Source organism: Rhipicephalus sanguineus, chromosome 2 (genome assembly GCF_013339695.2).
Source record: "Rhipicephalus sanguineus isolate Rsan-2018 chromosome 2, BIME_Rsan_1.4, whole genome shotgun sequence".
Lineage (NCBI taxonomy): Eukaryota > Metazoa > Arthropoda > Arachnida > Ixodida > Ixodidae > Rhipicephalus > Rhipicephalus sanguineus.
In genome coordinates, this window is record NC_051177.1 from 173654994 (window position 1) to 173681832 (window position 26839).

General features: G+C 46.9%; 1 protein-coding gene across 1 annotated transcript; it reads right to left on the reverse strand.

Moving 5' to 3' along the window:
- Positions 1-3212: 3212 nt before the first annotated feature.
- LOC125757401 (uncharacterized) lies at positions 3213-16113 on the reverse strand. Its single transcript, XM_049412983.1, has 3 exons — positions 15973-16113; positions 15010-15135; positions 3213-3545 (listed from the first exon to the last, which is right to left on the reverse strand). Exons 1-3 carry the CDS (start codon positions 16111-16113, stop codon positions 3336-3338), a joined length of 477 nt encoding a protein of 158 aa, XP_049268940.1. The 3' UTR covers positions 3213-3335.
- Positions 16114-26839: the final 10726 nt, after the last annotated feature.

The following is a 26839-nucleotide window of genomic DNA, read 5'->3' on the forward strand; positions in this document are numbered from 1 at the left end:
TTACCTGTTTTTTTTTTCGAGCTTTACCGTTTACATAATCGGTGTAATTAGGCCGATAAAGGCGTTCTGATAGAATGACTCCTAAATATTTGTGTCGCTCCCATCTAGAAGATAGTCAAAAGGGAACGGGTTTTGTCGATTCGTAAATGGCATGACGGCTGTTTTATTACGTTATTGTTAATTTGCCCCTTTTTACACCAATCACTAAAAGTTGTTAGTGACTGTGTAAGACGGTAATGCTAATCAATGGAGTTGATGGATCCATATAAAAAGCAGTCATCGGCGTAAATTTTTATTTTAGAAGAGGTGCTATGAGGTGAATCATTCATTTATAGTAAATAGTAAAGGGCCTGATGCGGATCACGGAGGAACACCTGACGTGATGTCAACGGGAGATTATTCTCTTTAGCTGAAAAACACAAACTGGTGAGTGGTAATGAAAAAAAACTGGTTATCCAAAAAACGACACGAGGGCTAGCAAGAATGACGTTTAGTTTAAAATAAAGAACACTCAAAGGCTTTACAGAAATCAATAAAAATGACATCTGCTTGATTACCCTGATCTAATTATTAAGCATTATCATGCACAACATCAACTGCTTGTGTCACACTGCTATAATCACGCCGGAAACTATGCTGAGCTGATTTAAAGATAACGTTGCAGTCAAGGCATTGGATTATATGTTTGTGAACTATGTGTTCTAACATCTGACAAGAATGAGGTTAAAGAGATATTGGTCTGTAATTACAGAGAAGTTGTTTATCGCCTGATTTGTACAAAGTACAAACCACTTTGGCTGCTTTCCATAAGCATGGTGCTAGAACAAAGTCTAAGGATTTCGGAAATATTGCTCTAAGTTGCTGCGCGGTTCACAGGGAGCGTCGTGCGAGTAAATAATTTGGAATGTCATCGAAACCGGTACACATTTTAGTATGAAGATTCGAGATTACCTTTAGGACACCATCAGAACTTATTACGACATGCCCTAGATTGTTCATTTGAGAAACGTAACCAAACTTTGGAACTACATGATTATTGAGAAAACGGCAGGAAGTGGAAGATGGAAGCTGCGATGAAAAAATCCGTAAAACAGGGGATGGCTCGAGCACCCACCCCCTGTTTTACGGATTTTTTCTTGATTATTGAGAGTGACAACAGACTGGAAGTATCAGACAAACGCATTCAAAACCACAACGGGGTCGTTAATAATAGCGTGGTTAATCTTACATGCGGTACTGCCAGTCGTACTGCGTAAGACTGATCTCTAGATCTGCGAGGATTTGAGATGTGTAGTGCAGAAGGATGCACTGAAAAATAGAAATCATTAGCATTTTCAGTTCTAGTACAGAGTTCTTCCTTGGCTTTCTCTAAGGAGGCGTCAGCGTCGCGGTTAGATTGTTTATATTTAGGCAGTCTGCTGGCATGGCGTGATAGGTGCAAGATATCAGGGTTAATGGAAAGAAGTTTCATGTTCTTTATTTTCAGTGGATTGTAACGACTGATGGACTACTTCGCTAACCACTCAAAGTATTGATCAAGACCGTCAATATGATACTCGGTACGGAGCGACACAAATTGATCGAAGTTATCTGCCAGAGTGTCAGTGATAGACGAATTAGCCGCCTTAGTCAACCTGTATCTAAAGCAGTGTTGCGGAGTTGCCATTCCGGAATTGGAATGACTCCGGAATCATTCCACGTTTTCGCGACACCGGCATTGAATGATAATTGAATGGGGACAACGATTGGAGGAATGGAATGGGAATGGAATTAGGCGCCTTTTGCACGGAATGGAATGGGAATGGAATTAAATCTTTTTCCGAAAATAGAGCATGTTTTCGTCTATGCGCTGTTTTTCAAACTTCAAACACTAGTAAGTCAGAGCCTCGAATTTAACAATAAAGCAGTACTTTAAAAATGGCTTGCCTGACTACAAGGGGGGGGGGGGGGGGCACGGTACGTTTATAAGCGATGCGCCTACTACAATTTTGTCCTTTTTCCGTATTCGATGCAAAGGCAAAAGGTGCCCGAGCGGTGCACTGTTCCAATTAATACCAGCAGATCTAGAGAGTTTTGTCCCCATTAACCAAATCTTTTAACCAAATCTTTCGAAATCTTTCCCCATTAACCAAACACATTTAAGATTAAACAATAATAAAACATCAGGATTCGTTCAAACATGCTGACCATGCAAATATTATAGGTAGCGGGAGAACTGCCCCTATGAGAATTAGTAGGGCGGTTGTAGTGCACGAGATATGTCGCCAAGCTACTATACCTCGACCTTGGTAACGTGTTTTTGTACTTTTGCAGTTCTTAACGCATCTGATGACATCAGCTTTGTGGGGCGTTCATTCTTAACTCAATAAAACTCTGAAGACGCCTTTCCGACGTTGAGGAATTACAGGAGTGGAATCGAACTGCCAGGCTATTCCCGGAGTGAGAATGGGCTAAGTTCTTTCATTCCGAGGAATTGAAAGGAATGGAATTGCGGCAAGTTCTAATTCCGCAGAATGGAATTGGAATGGAATGGAGGCCCCCATTCCGCAACACTGATCTAAATCTTACGTCTACGGACCTCTATCATATCGCTTCCATCGAAACCCAACCACCACGTTGGTTGGTTGGTTGGTTCCTCAGTACTTTGGCTCAACCAACTCCGGGGGATAGGCCATGAAGCGCACGATGCCTTGCTTAGGAAACTAATACACTTAGTGAAGGAAAAAGTTGGAAATGAAATGTTTAGCCTTTACATACAAACTCGCAAGGTTTAAAGATGAAAAAAACAACAAAAAACGGCTACATGGCAACAACCACGTCTTGGTTCGAACGCACGTTTTTAGGTCAGTAGCCGGGCGCCATAACCTCTGTACCACCAGTTGGGAAACTAAGTGTTCACTATAATGAAATCTTCCTGCCCCTGCTCCTGCTTCAATGAGTCAAACTCGAAATTTCCATAAACTTTTGTATCACGCCTTCTGTGGTAACGACTTGGGGAGAGAAGTCTGTTCTTTGGCATATGTATCACTGCAATAAACTCAGTATACATGAACTTCATAGAGATTCACAGGCTACTGGAACCGAAACTTGATTTACGAATGACCAACACCAACGCATGTAATTCCTAAGCTTCAACAGCTTCACATAGGTAGTGTCGGGACCTGAACCAAGTAATTCTCATAACGATGCAGATGCCCTGCCGCAAGAATAACAAAGAAAAAAAAGATCAGCAACAACACTATGTGGCACACTGAAATGCATAAGCAAGAGAAATGCAACTTTATTGTTTTCTTACGAAATAAATTGTCTTATGAATTTATGCATAGAGATGTGAATTATCCACGCTTCTTATAGCTGACCCTCATGCAGTCTGACACTTTGCCAGGAGATGAGTAATTCAAGGCGAAAAACTCGGCCAGGTTCTTGAGCATGTAGAGCCGAGGAAAGGCTCCGAAGCCGCAGCTGCCGTTCCCGTCCTCCATGTCGATGTTCACAGCGGCAAAGGTGTATAACACGTTCGTCGCGTTCGCCTTGGCTTTGCATAGCTGCATTAAAATCGACGACAATAGTAAGTGGCGAATATCACGTATCTGTATGGCGAGTCACATGCCAAGGGCACAACGCAGTAACAAATAAGGCGACACATTAACGGGAAAAAGTACTTGCTTCATGCTCCCCATCGTTGTGAGAATCTCAAAATTTCAATGATACAGTACTGGCAGCACCACTGAAAGCGACGTGCAAGTTATGTTCAAACACACGTTATATGTCGCCTTCGAATCGTTTACCAAGAATCGACTGCTGCTAACATTTTTGGAATCCGTCCAGTACGAGCTGAGTTACAGGTATTTGTCGCACGCTTTACGCTATTTGCCTCTTCTTTAATACAGGATATTCATAATGCATGGTGTTCCGGCAACACTAGGCGCGTCCACCATTTTTTGTTGGGCGCAGTCGCGGAATCGTCTAATAGCGCTTCCATAATGACAGGCCACGGAGAGGCTCAGCCGCAGTCGTTGGCGAAGCTTTCCAGCGAATGAAATGCGGCTGTTTCTTTCTTCATTCAGCGCCGAACGGTCAGAGGGCCTCACTGTACTGCCACAAATCAATGATAACTCAATATCGGAGTCCTGCGCGCTTAAGAACTCATCCGGACGGCAGCTGCAAGAAGCGCACCGCTTCGCAAAGCTGAACTGCTGTTGTCGAGTGGCGTGCGCTTCCTATCTGAGGTAGGCGCTCAAAAAATGTGTTCGTTGCAGAGGAGGTGTGACTGTCAAACTAAAATAACCTTGCACTGCAATACATCTCTATCGTATTTCCCACTGTGATTATATACACGCGTCTTAAACACTCGTCAGATATCGACACCACGTTGTTTATGCGCCACCTGTGCAACGCGCCGCGCTGCTTTCCTCGCCTCATTTCTTTAACGACACGTAAGTGGCAAATATCACGTACCATCCGCAGTAGCGTGCGTTGTAGGTTTTTCAAAATGAGCAAGGCGGTGCGCGCAGAGCAAACAAAATACTGATCGCGAATTTCAGCGCCCCGAGTGATGCTCTTTTACCGCACACTGGTTGTTTATAATGTTTTGTTGTCGTAATCTCTCGCGCGGATTTAGAGTTGTCGTTGTGGTTTTCTTGAACGCTATACGTGTGCGTTCATTGAAATATATTCTTAAAATACTGCGCTCTCTGCTTTCACATGCCGTGGAGGCGTGCATAACCGCTCGCTATTGCAAACAGCATGCAAGGTCCCGCAATCAGCGGAAAGATGAGTGCGATGATCTACCTAGAGTTACTGCATATACCTTTATGTGGTACCTTTATGATACCTTTATGTGGCAGTCTTACAAATGTCGCTGACACTCGGGATAATTTTTGTATTTCTCGACGCCGCCGCAGCAGCGAACTAGATCGACACTATAGTCATCGAGAGTCAAGTTAATCCCTGGTCTTTGACACGCCAATCATGTCGACCGGCGACACGGTAGCATATCGCCTGCAAAAACGGAGTGCGGCTTCACCGCAAAGCTGTGGTTGCTAGTCATACTTATTCACAACTCTGCTACCCAAAGGTAGCATACACAGTAACTCTAGATCTACGCAACAAACAGCTCCATCTACTGTAGGGCTCCTTAACTCAGTACTCCCTGTTCGCAGCGCACGCTGACCGAAGGAAACAAAAGAAAAAAAGGAGAGGGATAAGGGGGTGCGAAGGGAAGGCCAGAGGCGGCATGCGGACTATATACTTCAGCGCACACTGCCTTGGGAAGCTTGCAAGGGATGCCTGTAGGAATATTTGCGCTGATCGAGTCTCGTGTGGCGGCACCGATTTACCGAGGACGTCCGCACCAGCGTCTGTGGCGCTGCCCCACACGTTTACACGTTTATATACATAAGTCATTGCTTTCGTTGGTCTGCAATACCGACAAGCTAATGTCGTTCAATCATACTCTCTCGCGCGTGTGCGACGTCGACCGTCTCTTTTAAAATGCATATATCGTAATATATTGGTCTGCAAGCCTAACTTTGCACGGAGAAATCATAACTGAGGTTAGAGAGCGCTTTTGCGCGCGCCGGTCATTTCTGAAGTGAAGCACAGTGCCGATCTTGTTGACGACAAGATTTCGCGTCGGTATATTATTCTCCTCCGTTCAGGTGACTGATAAATTTGTTTATTAATAGTGTTACCTTGTTGCCGGCATTGTCAGCGTTCCCTCGTTGCCGGAACAGCGCGCGAAGCATTGAGAAGTCAATGCAGAACGAAGATAAAAAACCAGTAGCTAGCACCTGAAAGGCTGCGATATGCGACTGGTTTCGTTTTCGCGCCCAAAAAACATGGTGGATTGAGCTTATTGGGTTGTCGACAGATGGCGCTGTAAATTTGAATATGGAGGGTTCTGCTGGAGGGAGGACGTGTTTTCCGCGGGCTCCCGGAATGACAACGTCAGATAAGTTTTTTTTTGCATGATTCGAGCTTATTTTTTAGTTATATGAGTACATAAGCCACTAGATTGAAGCTTAATAGGGCCTATAACTTTGTACTGTTTCCTGTGTGACAGTTGCCTGGGTTTTTTATATTATTTGTTTGTTCGGACACCACGTGGCTGAAAGGTACGCATGTGCTTTGTAGTGTAGCATACTTGCGGAGTTTAGTGATATCATTTGGCTTTAAGTGTATCTAATCCGCCGTGTGAACGATCTAGCCATGGTCAAAAACACCGTAAATTGTTCAGGGTGCGGAATGGGATGGAAAATAGAGGTTTGTACGGATGAGAAGACAGAGGGAGCTGACGCCAAGTGTAAGCAATGCGAGTTAGAGTAAAAAATGGAAATAATGATGGCTGCCCAGAATGAGCTCATGGTAAGAATCGCCGAGCTGGAGAATGCGTTGGCGACGGAGCGGGAAAAAAACGATGGCTATGGGGGAAAGGCTTAAGTCAGCCGAGGAGGGGTTAGCAAAGGTAGTCATGGCGAACAAGGAAGCAAGCGACAGCGGGAACAGAGGGGCATCGACCCCCACAGTGGTAGACACGAAGGGGGAAACAGGTTTGGAAAAGACAGGTGCAAGGGTCACAGGACCCAGCTTCCGCGAAGTCGTTTTGGGAAGGGGAGGGAACAATAAAGCAGCAGTGGCACGCGCTAGTAACCGAGGCAGTGGCCAGGTGCGGGACAGTCCAGCAGAAAAGTCGGAGCACGTGATAATCGCCGGGGGCTCGAATTTAGTTAGATGCGCAGAAGCAGTCAAGGAAAGGGTGAGAGGCGACAAACGAGATTTAATAGGGAAGTTCCCGGGGCACGGGATGGGATCAGTGATGAGACAAGCTAGCGCAAAACTCGCAACTAAGGCTGATGGACGTAACCTCGTGATAATCGCGGGAGGTCTAAACGACGTCTTGAATGAAGAATCAACCGAACTAGCGACCACATTGGCGAAAGGGGTAGATGACATGCGCGCCATTTCCCCTCAGGTGCAGATAGTGGTATGCACAATACCGGAAGTAACGGTGCGTGACGGCAACCTGCAAAGAGCGGTTGTCGACGCAAACAAAGAGATATGGCACATGAGTCGAGAAAAAGGCATCGAGGTAGTGGAAATAAACAGAGAGGTGCACAGGTGGGGTGGTTTTCGAAGAGACGGAATACACTTCGATAGGAGGCATGGTCATGAGGTGGGTTGGCGACTTGCGGGACGCGCAGTAGCTTTTTTGGGGGGCACGCGGGCCCTTCGGTGCCGAGGGTAGCTTGTAATGAGGAAAACAACCAGAGGGACTCCTTGGCAGGCAGTATAGCGAAAAACCAGAGGAAAGGTAAAAGAAGGGAGAAGGCGCGTGTTGCTATTAGTTACATAAACATGCAGGGTGGCAGAAAAAAAAGGCAACATGGTTAGAGATTAAGGGACAGTTAAATAAGGAACAGATAGGTGTTTATGCGGTTACAGAAACACACCTTAGCGACTTGGAAGAGCCACCACATATTGACAATTATATTTGGGAAGGATGTAACAGGATCACATCAGAAAGGAGAGGTGGGGGTGTTGGAATGCTAATTCATAGCAGAACAAAATGGGATAGAGTGAAACAGACGTGTTCAGAGCACCTCTGGGTTTCGGGCACAGTAGGTGGAAAGAAAACGTGGCTAGGTGTAGCTTACTTGTGGACGGGGAATAACTGCAGAGAAAAGAATCTGGAGATAGTGAAATGCATGAGCACCGTTTTTAAAGAATTTGGTCATGATGCCGAAATAATTTTTCTAGGGGACATGAACGCTCACATTCATGACCTTGACGGGTATTCAGACACCAATGACAAGTTATTGCTAGATCTCTGCGAGCAACATAGTCTTGAGATAGTTGACGTGGGGCCTAAGTGTGAGGGGCAGATCACGTGGGAAGTCGGAAACAGGCAATCGAGCATTGATTATTGTCTCATGACAGAAGGAATATATGACAAACTTAGAGAGATGAGAATAGACGAGGAAGACATTAACAGCTTGGGTAGTGATCATAAACGCATAATATTACAAATGGGATATAAAACTGAAAATAAGAACATAGAATCAAAGTTTGGCAGCTTGTATCTAAGTGACAAACAAATAACAAATATACCCGCAAGAGTCGAGGAAAAAGTAGACGAACTACCAGGCAAAGACTGGAAGTATAGTGAGCTGCTACTGTAATCACGAAAGAAATGGAAAAAGAGAAGAAAACTACTTGTTGGAAAGGAAAGAGAAAGCCAAAAAGTTGGTAGAACAAAGAAATCCGGGAGGCGATCGAGAAGCGACGTGAGGCATCACGGGAGCACAGAGAGGCAAAAAAGGAGAAACGGCCACAGGACGAAGTCAACCAAATATGGGAAATATATTTAGAGCAAAAATCCATTCTTCAGAAATTAGTCGAGGCAAAAATTAAAGGTGAAAGTGAACGCTGGATGACAGAGCTTCGCGAAAAGAAGAAGGCCGCGCCTAGGATATTTTGGAGCCACCTAAAAGCGCTAGGTAGGAAGTCTGTCACAATGCAACAACGTTTGGTAGATGAAGGAGGAAATCAATTGGAAGGGCATGCAGCGCTAGGTTACATCCGAAAGATAACACCCGATTCGTTTAAAAAGGTCACCCAGGGGATTCCCCCGGTGAGTAAAAGTACGCAAAGGAGTGCAACTGACGAAGATGTAGTACTAGACAATTTCAATTGGAAGAAGGCCGAAGGAAAAATTCCTAAGCGCACTACTCGGGCTTAGATGGGGTTCCCGTCAGCCTCATTAACGAAATCCGACATAACACTAAAGAAGCACTGCTGAAAGCCGTAGAAAAGTGCTTACAGGAGAGGGAAATACCAGACAGTTGGCGAAAAAGAAGAATGAACTTAATCTATAAAGGCAGGGGAGAAAAGGATAACATTCGCTCGTATAGACCGCTAACCATTACATCGGTGCTATACAGGTTGGCGATGCAGGCAGTAAAATTAAAAATAGAAGCGTGGGTAGAAAAATGATATTTTGGGAGAACTTCAGAATGGATTTCGAATCGACAGGCGGTTAGACGATAATCTGTTTGTTCTTACCCAGTGTATAGAAGTATCGAAAATAGAAAACAGGCCCTTATACGTAGCTTATCTAGATATCACCGGGGCGTATGACAACGTTAATCAGGAAATTTTGTGGGATATATTGAAAGAAGTGGGCATAGGGGACGACTGTATACAGCTTTTGAGGGAAATATACCGAGAAAATACAGTTTGTATAGAATGGGAAAGAATAAGTAGCAAGGACAGCGTTGAAATTAGCAAGGGGCTGAGACAGGGATGTCCTTTGTCCCCGCTGTTATTCGTGCTGTACATGGTGAGGATGGAAAAAGCGCTAGAAGGTAGCAAAATTGTATCTAATTTGTCGCACAAACAGGTCGACACGATGGTTGAGCAGAAGCTTCCAGGTCTATTTTATGCTGATGATATTGTGTTATTTGCGGACAGTCAAGATGACATACAGCGACTGGCAGATATATGCGGAAGGGAATGTGAGGCCCTAGGACTAGGATTTAGTGCAACAAAATGTGGATTGATGGTATTCAATGATCACGATGACCATGCGGTCTTCATACAGGGTCAAAAAATACCGAGGGTAAGCGAGTACAAGTACCTCGGAGTATGGGTAAATGAGGGGGATAGATATATGGAGGTACAAGAGAAAGCATCGGTAGCAAAGGGAAAGAGGAATGCTGCAATTATGAAGCACAGAGCTTTATGGGGATACAATAGGTACGTGGTGCTTCGAGGGCTGTGGAAGGGTGTGATGGTCCCGGAGCTTACATTTGGGAACTCAGTGGTTTGCATGAAGTCAGAGGTACAATCAGGAATCGATGTAAATCAAAGGACGGTGGGCCGCCTCGCGTTGGGCGCTCACGGGAAGACGACAAATGAGGCTGTAAAGGGTGATATGGGATGGACAGGCTTTGAGTGAGGGAAGCTCAGAGCAAAATGAGATTCAAAGAGAGGCTGAGGAAAATGAAGAACTGTTGATGGGCAGAGAAGGTTTTCAGGTATTGTATAGAAAAAGCGTTGACACGCAGTGGAGAAAAAGAACTAGGAGGCTCACCAGTAAATATACGGCTAGCAGTGCGGGCGATATGGCAACAAGGAGCATTAAGCGGAAGGTCAGAGAGGCGGAGAGGACTTATTGGATGACAGCGATGGAAAAGAAGCCGGCTCTGAGTTACTACCGAAAGGGAAAAAACGAAATAAGGAGAGAAAGGTTTTATGATAATTCAAGGGGTAGCGCTTTACTGTTTGAAGCAAGGTCGGGCTGCCTTAGAACGCGTAGTTATAAAGCGAGATTCAGTAACGAAGAAGAACAATGTACATGCTGCGGGGGAACTAAGGAAACGATGGAACATGTACTGATTGAATGTGGCGATATTCACCCAGGTATACGTGTGGGCACGAGTCTACAGGAAGCCTTGGGTTTTAGGGACAACAATGGAAAGCTCAACACGTCCGTGATAGAAATAAGTAAGAGACGGTTAGAGTATTGGTGGCAGAAAAGAAGAGATAAAGTACAAAAATAAATAATGGGAAAAAAAATAAGGTCATTCTGCCTTAAGAGGCAGAGAGATAGACCGTGAATTCATAATTTTTTTTTGGTATAACAACATAGATTTAATCAATGTAGTTAAGGTATTAGGCCAGCATGAAACAAGGAAGTTTTTTTCTGTTTTCTTCGAGCATGGTGACAGACATGTCACCGCCCCGTTATAAAGGGGACTCTCATAGCATCCATCCATCCATCCATGGAGCTCAGGCGAGGGAAGCTCAGAGCAGTAGGTGGAAAGAAAACGTGGCTAGGGGTTGCCTACTTGTGGACGGGAAATAACTGCAGAGAAAAGAATCAGGAGATAGTGGATTGCATGAGTGAGGATATTAAAGAATTTGGTAATGGGCCGAAATCATTTTTCTAGGGGACATGAATGCCCACATACACGACCTTGATGAATATTCAGACACCAACGGGAAGTTATTACTAGATCTCTGCGAGCAACATAGTCTGGAGATAGTTAACACGGGGCCTAATTGTGACGGCCAGATCACGTGGGAAGTCGGAAACAAACAGTCAAGTATTGATTATTGTCTCATTTCTGAAGGAACTTATCACAAACTGAAATAAATGAGAATAGACGAGGAAGGGATTAAGAGCTTGGGTAGTGATCATAAACGAATAACATTACAAATGGGATATAAAACTCGAAATAAGTGCATAGCATCAAAGTTTAACATTTCGTATTTAAATGACAAACAAATAATAAATATAGCCACAAGAGTCGAGGAAGAAGTAGAAAAAATACCGGGCAAGGACTGAGAGTACAGTGAGCTGTAAGGTCTAATGACGAAAGAGATAGGGAGATAGAAGTAAACTGTTTGCAGGAAGGGAAAGAGGAAGCGAAAAAGTTGGTGGAACATGGAAATCCGGGAAGCGATCGAGAAGCGGCGTGAAGCATCACGGAATCACAGAAGGGCAAAAAAGGACAAGCGACCGCAGGACGAAGTCAACGAAATATGGGAAATATATCTAGAGAAAAATTCCATTGTACAGAAATTGGTCGAGGCAAAAATTAAAGGTGAAAGTGAACGCTGGTTGACAGAGATTCACGAAAAAAAGGAGGCCGCACCTAGGATATCTTGGAGCCACATAAAGGCGCTAGGTAGGAAGTCTGTCACAACGCAACAACATATTGTTGATGAAGGAGGAATTCTATTGGAAGGGTACGAAGCGCTAGGTTACATCCGAAAATTATCAGCCGATTCGTTTAAAAAGAGCGTCCAGGGGTTTGCCCGGTGAGTAAAAGTGTGGCGGAGAGAGCAACCTAGATAGAGCTAGTGCTGGAAAATTTGAATTGGAAAAAGGCTGAAGGAAAAATTCCAAAGCGCACTGCCGCGGGTTTTGATGGGATTCCCGTTAGCCTCATTAACGAACTAGGAAATAGCACTAAAGAAGCACTGCTGAAAGCTGTAGAAAAATGCTTAAAGGACAGGCAAATACCGGATAGTTGGCGAAAAAATAGAATGAACTTAATCTATAAAGGCAAAGGAGAAAAGGATAACATTCGCTCGTATAGACCACTAACCATTACATCGGTACTATACAGGTTGACGATGCAAGGAGTAAAAATGAAAATAGAAAAGTTGGCAGAACACAAAGATATTTTGGGAGAACTCCAGAATGGATTTCGAGTCGACAGGTGGTTAGACGATAACCTGTTTGTTCTCACTGAGTGTATAAAAATATCTAAAATAGAAAATAGGCCCTTGTACGTGGCTTTTCTAGACTTCACTGGGGCGTCCAACAACGTTAATCAAGAAATGTTGGGGGATATATTGAAAGGAATTGGCATAGACGACGACTGTATACAGCTTTTGAGGGAGATATACCGAGAAAATACAGTTTGCAAAGAATGGGAAGGAATGAGTAGCAAAGAGAACGTTGAGATTAGCAAGGGGCTGAGACAGGGATGTCCTTTGTCCCCGCTGTTATTCATGCTGTACATGGTGAATATGGAAAAAGCGCTAGAAGGTAGCAACTTTGGTTTTAATCTGTCACACAAACAGGATGGCTTGATGATTGAGCAGAAGCTTCCAGGATTATTTTATGCTGACGATATTGTCTTATTTTCTGACAGTCGAGAGGATACACAGCAGCTGGCGGATATATGCGGTAGGGAAGGGGAAGCTCTAGGACTAGGATTTAGTGTAACAAAATGCGGATTGATGGTATTCAATGATCCTTGTGATCTGGTGGTGTCGATACAGAGCCAAGAAATACCGTGGGTGAGCGAATACAAGTACCACGGAGTATGGATAAATGAGGGTGACAGGTACATGGAGGTACAGGAAAAAGCCTCAGCAGCAAAAGGAAAGAGGAATGCTGCAAAAATGAAGCACAGAGCATTGTGGGGATACAATAGGTACGAGGTGCTTCGAGGTCTGTGGAAAGGTGTAATGGTTCCGGGGCTTACTTTTGGGAACTCAGTGGTTTGCATGAGGGCAGAGGTGCAATCGGGAATGGATATAAATCAAAGGACTGTGGGACGCCTCGCGTTGGGTGCTCACGGTAAGACGACAAATGAGAGTGTAAAGGGCGATATGGGATAGGCAGGTTTTGAGGCGAGGGAGGCTCAGAGCAAAATAAGGTTCGAAGAAAGGCTAAGTAATATGAAGGAGAGTAGATGGGCAGAGAAGGTGTTCCGTTATTTTTATAGGAAGAGCGTGGACACACAGTGGAGAAAAAGAACTAGGAGGCTCACTAGTAAATATACGGCTGGTAGTGTAAGCAGTATCTCAAAAAAGAGCGTTAACGAAAAGTCAGAGAGGCGGAGAGGATTTACTGGACGGCAGCTATTGAGAAAAAAACTGGCTTTGAGTAACTACCGAAAGGGCAAAAATGAAATAAGGAGGGAGGCATTTTACGATAATTCAAGGGGAAGCGATTTATTGTTTGAAGCGAGATCGGGTTGCCTTAGAACGGGTAGGTATAAAGCGAGATTCATTAAAGAAGAAGAACGATGCAGGTGCTGCGGAGAAGATAAGGAAACGGCGGAGCATGTTCTGATTGAATGTGGAGACATCCACCCAGGTGTACGTTTGGGACGAGCCTACATGACGCCTTGGGTTTTAGAGACAATGGAAAGCTGAACACACCCGCGATTGAAATAAGTAAGAGATGGTTAGAGTATTGGTGTAAGAAATTTACAAAGGAAGGACAAAAATAAATATTGGAAAATATTAGGGCATTCGGCCGTAAATGGCAGATAAATTATTTTTTTTTCTGTAGTAAGATAGATTTAATCAAAGTAGAGGAATTAGGCCAACATTTAAAAAAAAGGGAACAGGAAAAAAAGATTTTGTTTCTTCTTTTTTTGTCGAGTCTGGTGACACACTTGTTACCGTCCCGTTATAAAGGGGACGCTTATATCATCCATCCATCCATCCATACCCTATCCCGAGAAGCGGGTTGGAGAGATGACCCAGGGGAAAGAAGTTGCACCAACATGGCCGCCCCTCGTGACGACGGCACTAACCATGCAGAGCAACAATGCCTTGATTGTGCGAAATCATCCTAGCTCTGCAGGTCCTGCTGCGCATTGGAATTGTCCTGCGTTCGTCTTTACCGAGGGAAAATAGCCAAAGGTAGAGAGCACACTGTTAAGCAAAAATAAAGTAGCTCTACAGCAAAGAATATCCGGCGAAGCGTCTTGCTCGTAAGGTACACACATAAACCATTTGAAAGAGAAAGAATTCAGTTCAAAGAATATTTTGGCGTTGCTGCCAACCTTCTTAAGGTATGATGGTCATGACCTTGAAAACCTATTTAAATGGTGAGAGTCAAATGCGACCATGTCGAACAGGCACCGCGGGTAACGATTCGCTCGAGCCTGCGCGTGCGTGTTGAGTTCAGGAGATGACTAGTTGCCTTATTCTGGAAGTACGTCATTCATATCAAAATATAAATTGAAAGGTTTGCGCATACTTCAGCTTCTTTATTTGACTAAATCTGTTATACACTGCGAGAATTGCGAGAAGCGCATCTGGTCGAAATGCCCCTACTGATTGATCTCAGCTCTTAGCCAATAGCGCCAACGATCTGAATGACGAAATAGAGCAGCCTCCGGCATCTTTGGAGAGAGTGAAAAGGGGCCTCTGTATAAGGAGGCGTGAGAAAGTGATAGTTTCGCGCTGCGCTTGTAAGCTTTACGTGCAGCCCACGACAACAATATTTGGTTTCAACGTTCATGGGAGTGTTTGCAGATGGTCGAATGAGTTTTTTTTTTTACCGCATTTCGCCCACGCTCAAAGAGGTGCGCCTTGACCGGAAAGCGAACCCGCGCTGCTGCGTAGCGGCATCGCCGTTGAGTTACAACTAGAACAATTCGCTCACGTAAGCACATATATATGAAATTGTGCTATGAGCAGAAACTGGTGATAATTTCAGTAGGTACTCCAGACATAGGCGGCAGCCCCCACCTTTTTACGAAGATTGAGGGGTCCATCATATGTGAAGACCAATTGACGCTTCACGTTGTATGTAGCGAGCGCTTCAAACTTGCTGTCCGTGTAGAAGGACTTGCTGAAATCGGGTCGCTTGCAGGCCTGTCGGGAGGAAATGACCATGATCTTGTTGTGACGGCGAAGAATGCAGCAACCAAACTTGCTATGGTAACGCCGACATGTGTGAACGTATATAGGTTAAGCGCTACACTTTGAAATGCTCACTGCTACGTTGCTGAGTGACGATGGCGTACAAAAAATATTAAAGCGTTACTGGTAGTATTACTTGCAACTTATTTAGCCAACACTGTACGTAATGAATTATGCAATACTTTGATATACAATTACTAGAATTGATTTTACTCGAAGACCGCATTTACTAAATATATATCAAGAATTAAGAAAGGTCGGCAAACATGGCGATGAGACAAGAACTCTATTCAGTCAGCGTTGCGGGACACTAATACACGTTTATTTTCAGAACCGCACGAATTCATTAAGTCTTGCAGAAGGGGTTGTAACATGCGCAGGTTCAAAACAAAAGACATAGAACGGCTGTTAAATCAATAAAAATAATTAAATGTTTATCGTTGGTACAAAAATTGTCGTTCGAAGAGTGTACACGCTAACAGAAGAACGAGTAAAAAGTGTTTCTTTTTCCCACAAGAATAATGATCTACACTGCGTATCATTCCTTGCATTGTCGCCGCGCGCCCTGTATTTTCTGGTCACGCACGGCATTAGCGTTGTTACCGTGAAATAACATTCATGATAAACAAGTGGCAAGTACCGAGTTTTCAAGAAAGAAAACGCAAGCAAGCCAGATCACGATTATTATTGTGGGACAAAAAGACGCCCTTTTTACTCGAACTTTTTTTAGACTGCAGAAACGACTTTACAAGCACGTTTACTGCTATTAAAGATAAATCTCGTGCTCACCCTGGCAATCTCGGTGATCTGCGTATCTTTTTGCACCTTGTGTTTCGTGCAGCTGTATCCGCACTTCTTGCCGAGTTTGTAGTCTTCGGGAGGAACGCCAAACGTGTCCGATCCGCAGGGCTCGTACCACCGTCCACCCATGTCCAGAGACACAGCACATTGAGTGCCGAAAGGCCAGTGGTGGTAGTTTGCTGCAAGGTTAGTAATCCCGACACCCTGCAGGACAATAAGCAGCAAAACAAATGATACTTTCGCCGCAAGGGCAAAGCAATGAAAGCGATAGCAACAAATCGGAATGCTATACGATGTATGACTAGCAGCTAACTCTTTTGGATCCGATATCGTGAGTCTAGAAAACAGTGGTTCAAGGGAATACGGCCGCTCCATACAACGAAGCGCTTTTTGTGCTGTCTGTTCTCTCAAGGCGAAGTAAGCGGTGAGGTCGAAGCAAGATTAAAAGCTGTCTCCTGGTGTCCGCCGAGATAGCGCGCGCCCGAGCACTCGCGACCACGCCTTTTTGCACAAAGTGCACAGTTGCTGCTTGAACGACGAAGCTTCGCCACCCCCCCCCCCCCTGCCGGGCGCCCTATAACGCTCATTCGCCCGATAAAAGACGGGTGGGGCGTTTCCTCTCTGCTCGACGAGCCATCGACGCCAGGACTCGCAAACGGGACGATGTCATCGAATGCACCCTTCGTGCGACGGAGATGGCCGGCTCGTTTCATCTCTGCTTCAACCGCATTCGTCGCCACACTTGCGTGTTTTTGCTGGCGCCTAGTACATACGACGTGCTTTGCGATGTTATCGATTTGGACTTTGTACGGCACATGACGGCACCGCAAATAAAACATGTAGACAGGCAAAGGCGGCTTCAACATTGGTTGACCCTTCACACACTAAGTTTGTGCCTCCATGTCTATTGGTGGTGCTGTCTAGCTTTTGCATCACATAGCAAAATATCAAAGAAATCGGACGCGACAACGAATGCTCCCGTAATTCGATCAACTGGTCGACCACCTTGAACACAAAGGGACACATGAGTTCGGGTCCCAGTGGCTGCAAGGTGTTTATTCTAATAATTAATTTCTTTTTTACTTCACCATTTCACTGTTACATATAAAAAAAACCTGTTATATTCTATTTTTCAGGAATTCAATGTCTCCTGCCATCGCCTGCATGGTTCTAGCTAAATCTGCAAAATCACGCGCAATGGAAGATGGTGCATGCGAATCTACGTATGATGAGTCCGGAATTAAGCAAAGACACAACGCGGTAAGGATCCCCCAAAAGATTCGCCAACACTCCGTCATAAGACACTGCAGTGTACCAGACCTCGCACAGACGAGTTGATTTAATACGTACGATACTTTCAGATAAAGTTTAGGAGAACGGAGATTTGGGCAAATCGGTTGGTGTTCATTTTCAAAACAGCGCAACAATACGAGGACGAAGAAAGCAACAGCGGGACAGGCGCTGACTCTCCACTAAGAAGTTTATTAGAAAGAACAAAGACTTATACAAAGGGATGTCACGTGTACACCGATTCCGTTAAACATAGGCAAGGGTGAAACCAAACGTGCATGAATCCGCCACACTTACGTCAACACCATATGCGCAAGAAAATATTAATCACCAAAGAACGCCTGAAATTTACTTAGCTCAGTCTGTGACAATAACGCTGAAAGGTGGCTAACGCACAAATCTTTTTCTTTACAAATGTGGTGCGATTCGATGATTTCTCTTACGTGTTGATGCTTACGACGGCGAATGGAAGGACAATCCTGAAAGCATGGTTCGCAACCAAATGCACCTCAGTACACTCCTATGTGCAAAATGTTATAAGCTCTGCTGGCTCTATCATGCTCTTTTTGGCGCACATTATTGCAGCGCCCCGTATGCCCAATATAACTCTTCGCGCATGACAATGGCAAATGATACACGACTCCCGTAAACTTACAAAGCTACATCGAGCGGCACCACTGCTCTTAACGCAACTGGGAGCACCTACGGCCATAACACTACCGCCCCCGCTTTCACGCACGCGCAGAGCTCTCGGATTGCATCTGTGGTGCCCCCACGGAGAAAGAAGTACTTGAGAAGGATAAACTGCTCAGCCGCCAGAGCGCGCGAGGGCGGCGCGTTAGCGTCACGGAGGAAATGCGGCTTTCGCCGCAGCACCACAGATGACGCTTCTGGCGCGTTGTCATCGTTTACATGCTCTTCTATGGACGCGACGCATAAAAATCGTGATACCGCCTCGTACATTGCAAAATTTCTGAGATTTATGTCTGTAATACCAATTGGTAGATGTGACAGATATTTTAGCTGCAGATAGTAATAGATACTGCCCGAAAGATAGGCCGTACAGCGCTTGAAACGAGCTGCTAGTTATGGGACATGAGCAGACGACGTATGCCGCATACATGGGCCCCTCGCTCCACACTCGCATGTTGTGCCCACGCTTGTGTAGGTGACCTTGGGAGGGAAAGTTCCCACATCGTGCAAGCAAGCTGTCTCACAGTCCTTCGCGATTTGCAGGCTTTCTGTCTCTTTAGCGCGCTCAGTGGCTTTCGTGTTGAGCCGTCGGCGCTGACTTCTCGATCTTTGCGCGCGCTTTTTACGCTCAACACAGGCACGGAGCAAGAAGTATTGCTCCATGAACAAAGAACAGCACTTTGCCGACCTCCACCAGTGCTCCTTTAGGATGGGGCGGAAATGTGCCATGCCCAACTGCAGCTGTGGGTACGCACTCTGCAAGGAGAAGGTAATTACCTTCAAAGTTCGTAGTGAGCCGTTGAGTTTGGTATTGCACTTGCCCACGCTTCCAAAGAAAGTTTGAGAACTCATGCCTCGTGACTACGTTTGCATGAAGCACTGTGCGAAGAGTAAGTCCCATCATTCGTTCAAAAAACTCACAGGGTCTATTACACGTTAGACTAACACTACTCGAAGGCGAAAGCCATCTTATTTTTTTTTCTTCAGTCGATGTGTCTGCCCTGCCTCACCCCCATGCAAAAGCTTTCTGCACCGAACGTGGTTTTGCACTGCCTACGTGATCAGCCCACCGATGCCGGAGGCACTGCAACGCGACGATGTCATGTGATGACGTCACATCATGTGGTATCATGATGACGTAATCATGACGTCGTGACAAATTTTGGCGATCTTTGACGTCATGTGGTCACTTTCATCACGTGATTATTATTTTTTTAGTTGCGAAGCAGCTTATGGCGGGGGCTATGTCCGTCCCTACCACGTCCCGCGTCTACCTCCCACAGCGCATGCGCGTCTCCTCCCACTCTCTCTTCTCTCCTACGCTCCCCCTCTCTCCCCTCCCGTTTCGTCCACACCTCCACAGCGCATGCGCGTCCCTTACACCCTCTCTCTCCTCGCCTACGCTTCCCCCTTTCTCTCCTCTAGGAATCCTCTACTCTACGGAGCGGCGCGCACGACAGGTGGTGCGACAGCTGCGTACTCCGCCGGTATGCTATCAGTTGTAAACGAAATTATCTCACTACTGTCGCGTGATTTCACGTGTGTATATATGACCGATCCTGAAAATAAAATTTTCGTTGTTGAAAGTTAGCGCTTGTGTTCGTCTCGTACTTTTTCTTTGTCCTTGTGTCCTTCCGCGCTATGCCACTAGCGAGTTTCCGCCGGGGGCGCCACGGTAGTTCCACGGTATGAAAATGACGGAGCGCGCGCGCTTCATTTTTCTCCTGCGCAACGCCACGATGAGCACCAGCGTCAACGCCGCCGCCAGTGTCGCGTTAGCGCCAGCACAAGCTCTCAATAAAGTACACGATCTCCCGCTCAAGCGAACCATCTCCCCGCTGCTTCGCATCCACACATGGTTCCCTTTAGCGAGAGATGGTGTAATTTTGCATCACTCATGTGGACGCCGCCGACGCGGGACGCCGACGCGGACGGTAAATTTTCGCGTTTGCTGAGGCGTCTAAGGTTTTCGCCTTAAGAATTACACTTAACCTTTCGAGTTCACGTTATGAAAAGTGTCACAGTTTCGCCGCAACGGCGAAGCAATGAATGCGAGAGCAATAAATTGGAATGTAACATGAAGAACGGAAAGCAGCTCGAAATTGCCAGCGCGTCGCTCAAACCCAAAAGACGCACGAAAAGAACGCACACAGGACGAGCGCGAACTATCATCCGTCACAGCTCCACACTTGAAGCGCACTGCTCAAACATAAAGCAGGACGCGCGAAATGAACGAACAGGTATACACAGGACGAGCGCGAACTGTCACAGTTGCTACTTATTTCTGTTTGAACAGCGCGCTCCTTTCGCGAACGCGGCCGCTGAAGCGAGTGAAGTGACCTTCGTACGCTCTGTGACTTCAGCGCGGACATCGCGGGGAAAGCACAAGACATACAACCCCCCGCTCCAACCCCCGCTCGCCCCCTCCTTTCCTCGAGATAAGCGCACGAAGGCGACCACGCCCTGTAGGGCGAAGTGCAACGGCGTTCGCCGGAGCGGGGCGACGATCTTTAACTGTGGACATATCTACTAGCGCGAAAAACACAAAGGACGAGGTAAAGACGGCAGACAGGACACAGCGCTTACCTCGTCCTTTGTGTTTTTCGCGCTAGTAGATATGTCCACAGTTAATACGCACCAACTAGCCCAACTCACTTCTCTAAGACGATCTTTAATGTGCGTCCCGCGCGCACTTAGCGCCATCTCGCTGGTGATTAAGAAAGCACGCTGAATTTAATGGTGTATATAAATAGCTCGCCGTTAGCAGGCTAAAAGACTGCACTCTCCGTGGCCTAGCCGTCTAACGCCGCGCGATGCGAAGCGAGAGGTCGCCCGTTCGATTTCGCCCGTCGGAAAGTTTTTCTGAATTATCTTTCTTTGTGGCTTTTATATATACACACACACATATATATATATATATGTATATATATATATATATATATATATATATATATATATATATATATATATACGGTGCATGACGCCGGCGACGGCAAAAACTAGCCGAGACTGTCCATATAATTGCTATCGCAATAAAATTATGGATTTCATGTCCTGTACGATACATCACTCAGGTAATTTTCCTGCATGTGACGCCATTTTTTTCGTTAATTTACCGAGGATTATGGAGCCAGTGAGAAAGCACAAGAAACACACCCACTTGGGCGTAAAGCGCGAACGGCGAATCAGTGCCCAATGGCCTTGAACCGGCGAGCTTCGTCGGAGCGCACGACGCGCGCGTTTCTCCTTCTCCCTAATGGCGCGTTCACACTTGGCCTCGATGGGGGCGAAAGCGGCAAAACTCACCGGAAATTCACTCGCTTCGCCGCCTAAGCGGCCGGAAAACCACGCCGCGAGGCGGACGCGAAAAAATCGGTCCGAGACCGATTTTTCCGCCACGCGAAAGCGGATCGCCTTTCCGCTTCACGGGAAGCCGTACTTTGGCTGCGCTAGCTCAAATCACGTGACGTAAACAACAGACCGCAAATTCAACATGGCGGCCAAGGCGTCGGCGGTGGCTCACATCGGCGCATTTGCAAACTACCCGTCCAGCACGACAAGACTCACAGCCTCGACAAGGACGCGTTCCTCGAGAACCTGGTTTGGATTACGATTGACAAGAACACTGGAAGTAGAAAAAGGTGTAGCAGTAGCGAGTCGGCGTGCCCCAACGTGTCTCGCTTCTTGCAAAGCCGGGTGAATCCGCCGCCGCAGCCACTGCTGCCGTGTCCGCTTATGTAGTTTCTGCTGGTGTATCTCCCGAAACGGCGGTTTGAAAAGGTGAAAGCTATTTATTTTCCGTGTTTTGCATGCTCAATTTGAATTCGGTACGAAATTAAATGCTCAGGAAACGGGGAAAAGAGAATGAATTCTCGAAGTGGCGAAGGCGGCGGCGGCGACAGCATGCTGGAGAGGCAGAACAAATGTGAACATTTCCGACGCGCGCGAAAACGGTTTTCCGGCCGCTCTGGCGCTTTCGCTTTCTCTTCGCTTCTCAAGTGTGAATGCGCCTTAACGGGCTCTCACGACGGTGGGCGCGTCAGTGCTGTGCCCGATTCCTTGACTTTATTAGGACGCCACAGCGAGCTCAGTTTCGTCTCCTCAAGAATTCTTGCTCAGTGGGTGCGTCACAATGTAAGTGTTGCTGACTAGTTGTGCTCTGAGCCGAATGAGGAGTGCATGCGCGCACGTGTCCTTGCCACCAACGTTTCTAGAACAAGGTCAGTTTCGCAGCTCCCCATTGACGCTTGCTCTCCAAAGTGGACGCGACGGCCGACGCAAGAACTAGCGGCGCTGCAGTTCCATCTTGCATCATGCCTCACGCGTCGTCTGCTACAACACCCATGTGACCTATCGTCGCCGCAGCTTTCGGCGGCCGTGACAGCCGAGATTCCGAGATTTAAGATTTTTTACTCACATCGACTGTTTTAAAAAGCGAATATTTCACAAGCTAAGCTCCAGGAACATCAGAAGATCATCAAACGTGACCTATAATATTGGCAGAATCTCACACGTCTAACTGTCCTCTCCCACGAATATTCCATTGCCGTCAACCTGTGTTTAGCCGCCACGGTGGAGCAGTGGTTACGGTTCCCGGCTGCTGACCCGAAGGTTGCGGGATCGATCACTACTACGGCGGTCGCATTTTTTCTGTGGAGGCGAAAGTGACACTGGCTCGTGTACTTATATTTGTCAGACTAAGCAAGTCGTAAAACAGAGGACCGTTGTTATTTTCGGGTGAATTAATTCTGATTTCTTGAGAAAGGCGTACAACGCGAACTATGGTTGATCAAGGTACCTGATTTTATTCCCCAAGCTCGGTTAGGCGACTTGTATCGAAGTTAGTCTTCACGATTCTGGTGGGATTGGCGTTCAGGAGATATTTCTTGCAAGTCGATACCTGCCCTGATTGAGAGAATTGATGAGCAGTGTTCGTTTCCGAGCCGCTCGTGCAACACGCTCATCAAGATCACATTCTTCAGCTTTGTCCCTTTCACACGTGCTAAATCGAAAGAACTGCTTCTCAAGCGATCACCGTTCGCAAACAATCACGCACAGAGTACGGAGAACGCGGGCACAGAGAAACGCGCAACGCGTCGCAAGCGGCTACTCCTCGCGCGTCTGAGATCCCTGCGGCAGGTGCGTCGCCTCCGCGATTAGCTTCGGCAACGCGCCATTGAGAGCAACGGTGCGTTGCCGTATCCGATCCCGGGGGCCACGGCAAGTGAAGCAAAATGGAGCAGCAGCGCCGTAAGTTCACGCGTCGGCCGTCTGTGCCGGAACGCGAGCGCAGCTGCGACACTGCACTGGTTCTAAAAACGTTGCTTGCCACTGCCGCTGGTAAATCCAGGAACAAACCGCCTTCGCGGGCAGCGTCTGCCGCCAGTAACGCATAGCTCAGCTGCGCGAGCGTCGCGCCCAAACTTGAGCTTCGGTTCCCTATTTTACAGTGAACAAATGCACCCATCTGCTTGACACTGCGGGCGCTGGAAGCACCCTGCCTGCCCTCCAATCTTCGCTGGACAGTGGCGCATATGAAACCCATTTTTTTGGTGCCGAAATAAACACGTCGATGCCGTACCTCTGTGCTACACTTTTCAGGCTATGTGACTTACGGCGCACATCCGGCATGACTACTGCTTTCCTTTCCCTCACCCCTTCACATTGTTTCCCGCCGTCCTTCAGCCATCTAATAAGCTTCCCGGGGGAACGTGTAAGGGCGCCGAGCAGCCAGCAGCTTTCAGCCTACCCACTTGCCTATCACACCTCCCTTATTGAGCAGCCTCTGGAGACCGGGCGCACTTACTCACAGCTAACTGCTCCCTCCTATCTGTTTCCTGTCTCCATTCCTCAAAGAGGGGACATTGATAATGCTTGGTGCTCCGGCAACACTGGGCGCTTCCGCCATTTTTTGTTGGGCGCCGTCGTGGAATCGTCTGCCAGTGGCTCTATAAGGAAAGGTCACGGAGAGGTTGAGCAGCAGTCGTTGGCGGAGCTTTCGAGCCAAGAAAACGCGGCCGTTTTCTTTGACACGTGGAGACGAATGGTCCGAGGATCTCACTGCGCTGCCACAAATCGACGAGAACGCAATATCGGAGTTCCGCGCGCTTAAAAGCTCATCGGGACGGCAGCTGCAAGAAGCGCACCGCTTCTCAAAGCCGAACTGCTGTTCTCTATAGGGGCGTGCGCTTCTCATCCGAGGTAGGTGTTAAAGAAGTGTGTTCGTTGTAGAGGAGATGTGACTGTAAAATTTCTAAGGTAAGCTTACACTACGATACATCTCCATTGTATTTCCCACCGCGATTAGGTATACACGCGTTATAAGCGCTCGTCACATAGCGACATCACGCGCTACCTGCACAAAGCTGGGCTGCTTTCCTCGGCTCATTTCTTTAGCCAGAGATATCTTTACACCCTTCGCAATACCATGCGTCATAGTTTTTTTTGTCGTTTTTTTAATAAACAATGCACGGACATATGCATGAGCGGTGCGCCGCAAACTAAACAAAACTACTGATCGTGCGTTTCGACTGCATACAAAGAGAGCGGTCCAAGTACTGAACACTTGTTGTTTATAATGCCTTGTGGTCGTAGTCTATCGCGCGGATTTAGTATTGCCTTTATTTTTTCTTCTTTTTTTAACGTTATATGCGTCTGCTCATCGGCCTATCTTTTTAAAATATTACTCTCTTTCCTTTCGCCTCCCACGGTGGCTTGTAATCTATCGGACGAACAACTCCATTTACTGTACGGCGCTGTTAGCTCCCTGTTCGCGGCGCACGTTGACCAAAGAAAGAAAAATAAAAAAAGTCACAGTTTCGCCGCAAGGCCGAAGCAATGAATGCGATAGCAAGAAACTAATGCTATATGAAGTGAGGCTCGCCAATGGATACTCTCAGTTTGAACAGCGCTCCTGTTGCAAAGGCGGCCGAAGCAGCGAAGGAAACTAGCGTGCTTCAAGTGTCGAGCTGTGACACTTGATAGTTCGCGCTCATCTTCTGTTTGTTCGTTTAGCGGCGTCCCTTGAGCTCGAGTGGCTTTCGTACGCTCCGTAACATGAGCGCGGACATCACGGTAAAAGCGTGAAACATCCCTCTTCCCCTTAGCACAAGAAACCCGCGCGAGCAGTCAGCGGAAGGGCAAGTTCTCCCTGCGCAAGTATAAGAAGAAACGAGCGAGCTCGCCGACGACTTTTAAATGCACCTGTCGCGCTCCTAACGCCATCTCGCTGGTAATGAAGAAACGCTTATAAGCGCAGCCGTCTCTGAGTCCGTCCAGCGGTAAAGTGTGTGTATATAACGCTCGCCGTTACCTACGTGGAGGATCTGCGTTTCGTGGCGTAGTGGCTAGCGCCACTCGCTGCGGAAGTAGAGGTCCCTGGTTCGATTCCGCGCTTTGGAAGCATTTTTCTGAATTACTTTCCTTTGGGGCTTTTGTATATATATACATACTTATACATATACGGTGCATGACGGCGGCGACGGCGACGGCAATATCCAGCCGAGACTGTCCATATAATTGCTATCGCAATAAAAATAAAACGGGAGGGATGAGGTGGTGTAAAGCGAAGGCCAGACACGGCATGCGGACTATGCACTTCGGCGCACGCTGCCTTGCGAAGCTGGCAAAAAGGACTCGTGTTGGGAGCTATGCGCCGATCGAGTCTCGTGTGGCGCCACTGATTTTCCGCGGACGCGCGCAGGAGCGTCTGGGGCACCGCCTACACACGTTTATGTACACAGGGGTACACCGTTTTAGGGAACATCGGAGCGTGTGGCGACAGCTCGGCGCCACCGCCGGCCAGCGGCTGCAACGAGTTTCGCGCAGTCGCAGTGTGCGCTGTGAGTCGTGCTCTTTTGTCGTCTGCTGCCGTCTGCTTCCGCGCTGCGAATGGGCGCGAAGCGAACCGTTGACGCGAAGAAAGAGCACCGGACACAGTGCTCACTGCGTCTGCGCGAATCTCGTTGCAGCCGACGGCCGGCGGTGGCGCCGAGCTGCCGCCACATGCTCCGATGTTTTCTAAAACAGTGGACCCCTGTGTGCGTAAATCAGTGTTTTCGTCGATCTGCATAACCGAGAAGCCAATGTTCATCAATCATGCTGCAAGCGTGTGCGACGTCGGCGGTCTGTTATAAATGCGTATGTCGTAATATTGTTCTGAAAGTCTAGCTTATGTTCCAGGCGAGCAACTAAACTGCTCGGGGAAATAAGAACTGACGTCGAAAAGCGCTTCTGCGCGCGCCGGTAGTTTCCGAAGCAAAGCACAGTGCCGATGTTGTTGACGAAAGACGTTCGCGCCGGTACTTTCTTCTTCTTAGTTCAGGTAACTGATAAATTCGAATAAAATTATGTTACCTCGTTCTCGGCATTGTCAGGGCTCCCTGGTTGCCTGTACAGCGCACGAAGTAATGGGAAGTCATCGCAGAGCGAAGGTAAAACACGAGGAGCTAGCACCTGAAAGGCTGCGATATGAAGATAGCATGCCGGATCCAGCTTATGAACTTTTCGACAGATGGCGCTGTACATTTTGAATATCCCCTATTCGATCCTCATCCATGTGCATAGCAGTGCATCACTTCAGTTGCCTTCAGGCAACAATGACATGTGGTAACGTAAAATGACTAGTCACATCGTTGAATTATCAGTCGCCATATTAAAACACAAACGAGCCCGCGATGGCGAGAGCATCGTTTATTGGAAACAGCTCATACAATGAAATACGCGTGTGGCCGGCGAACCTTAGAAGGCCGCATTTCTGTACGCTCACCGGCGCCGGGTTTTTCGCTTACAATGTTGAAATGTGTGAGTCATGAAAGTTTTGCTTGAAATCAGTATAAAGAAGCGACATGGTACCAAAGAAAACTTGTGGCCT

What these genes read in the sequence shown, in the direction of transcription:
- LOC125757401 (XM_049412983.1), bottom strand. Translation starts at nt 16,113, where the DNA reads ATGGGTGGACGGTGGTACGAGCCCTGCGGATCGGACACGTTTGGCGTT. An exon ending in AGATCACCGAGATTGCCAGG is followed by an intron (nt 15,136 to 15,972) that starts GTGAGCACGAGA and finishes TCCTCCCGACAG; the next exon opens with GCCTGCAAGCGACCCGATTT. An exon ending in CCCTCAATCTTCGTAAAAAG is followed by an intron (nt 3,546 to 15,009) that starts GTGGGGGCTGCC and finishes ATTTTAATGCAG; the next exon opens with CTATGCAAAGCCAAGGCGAA.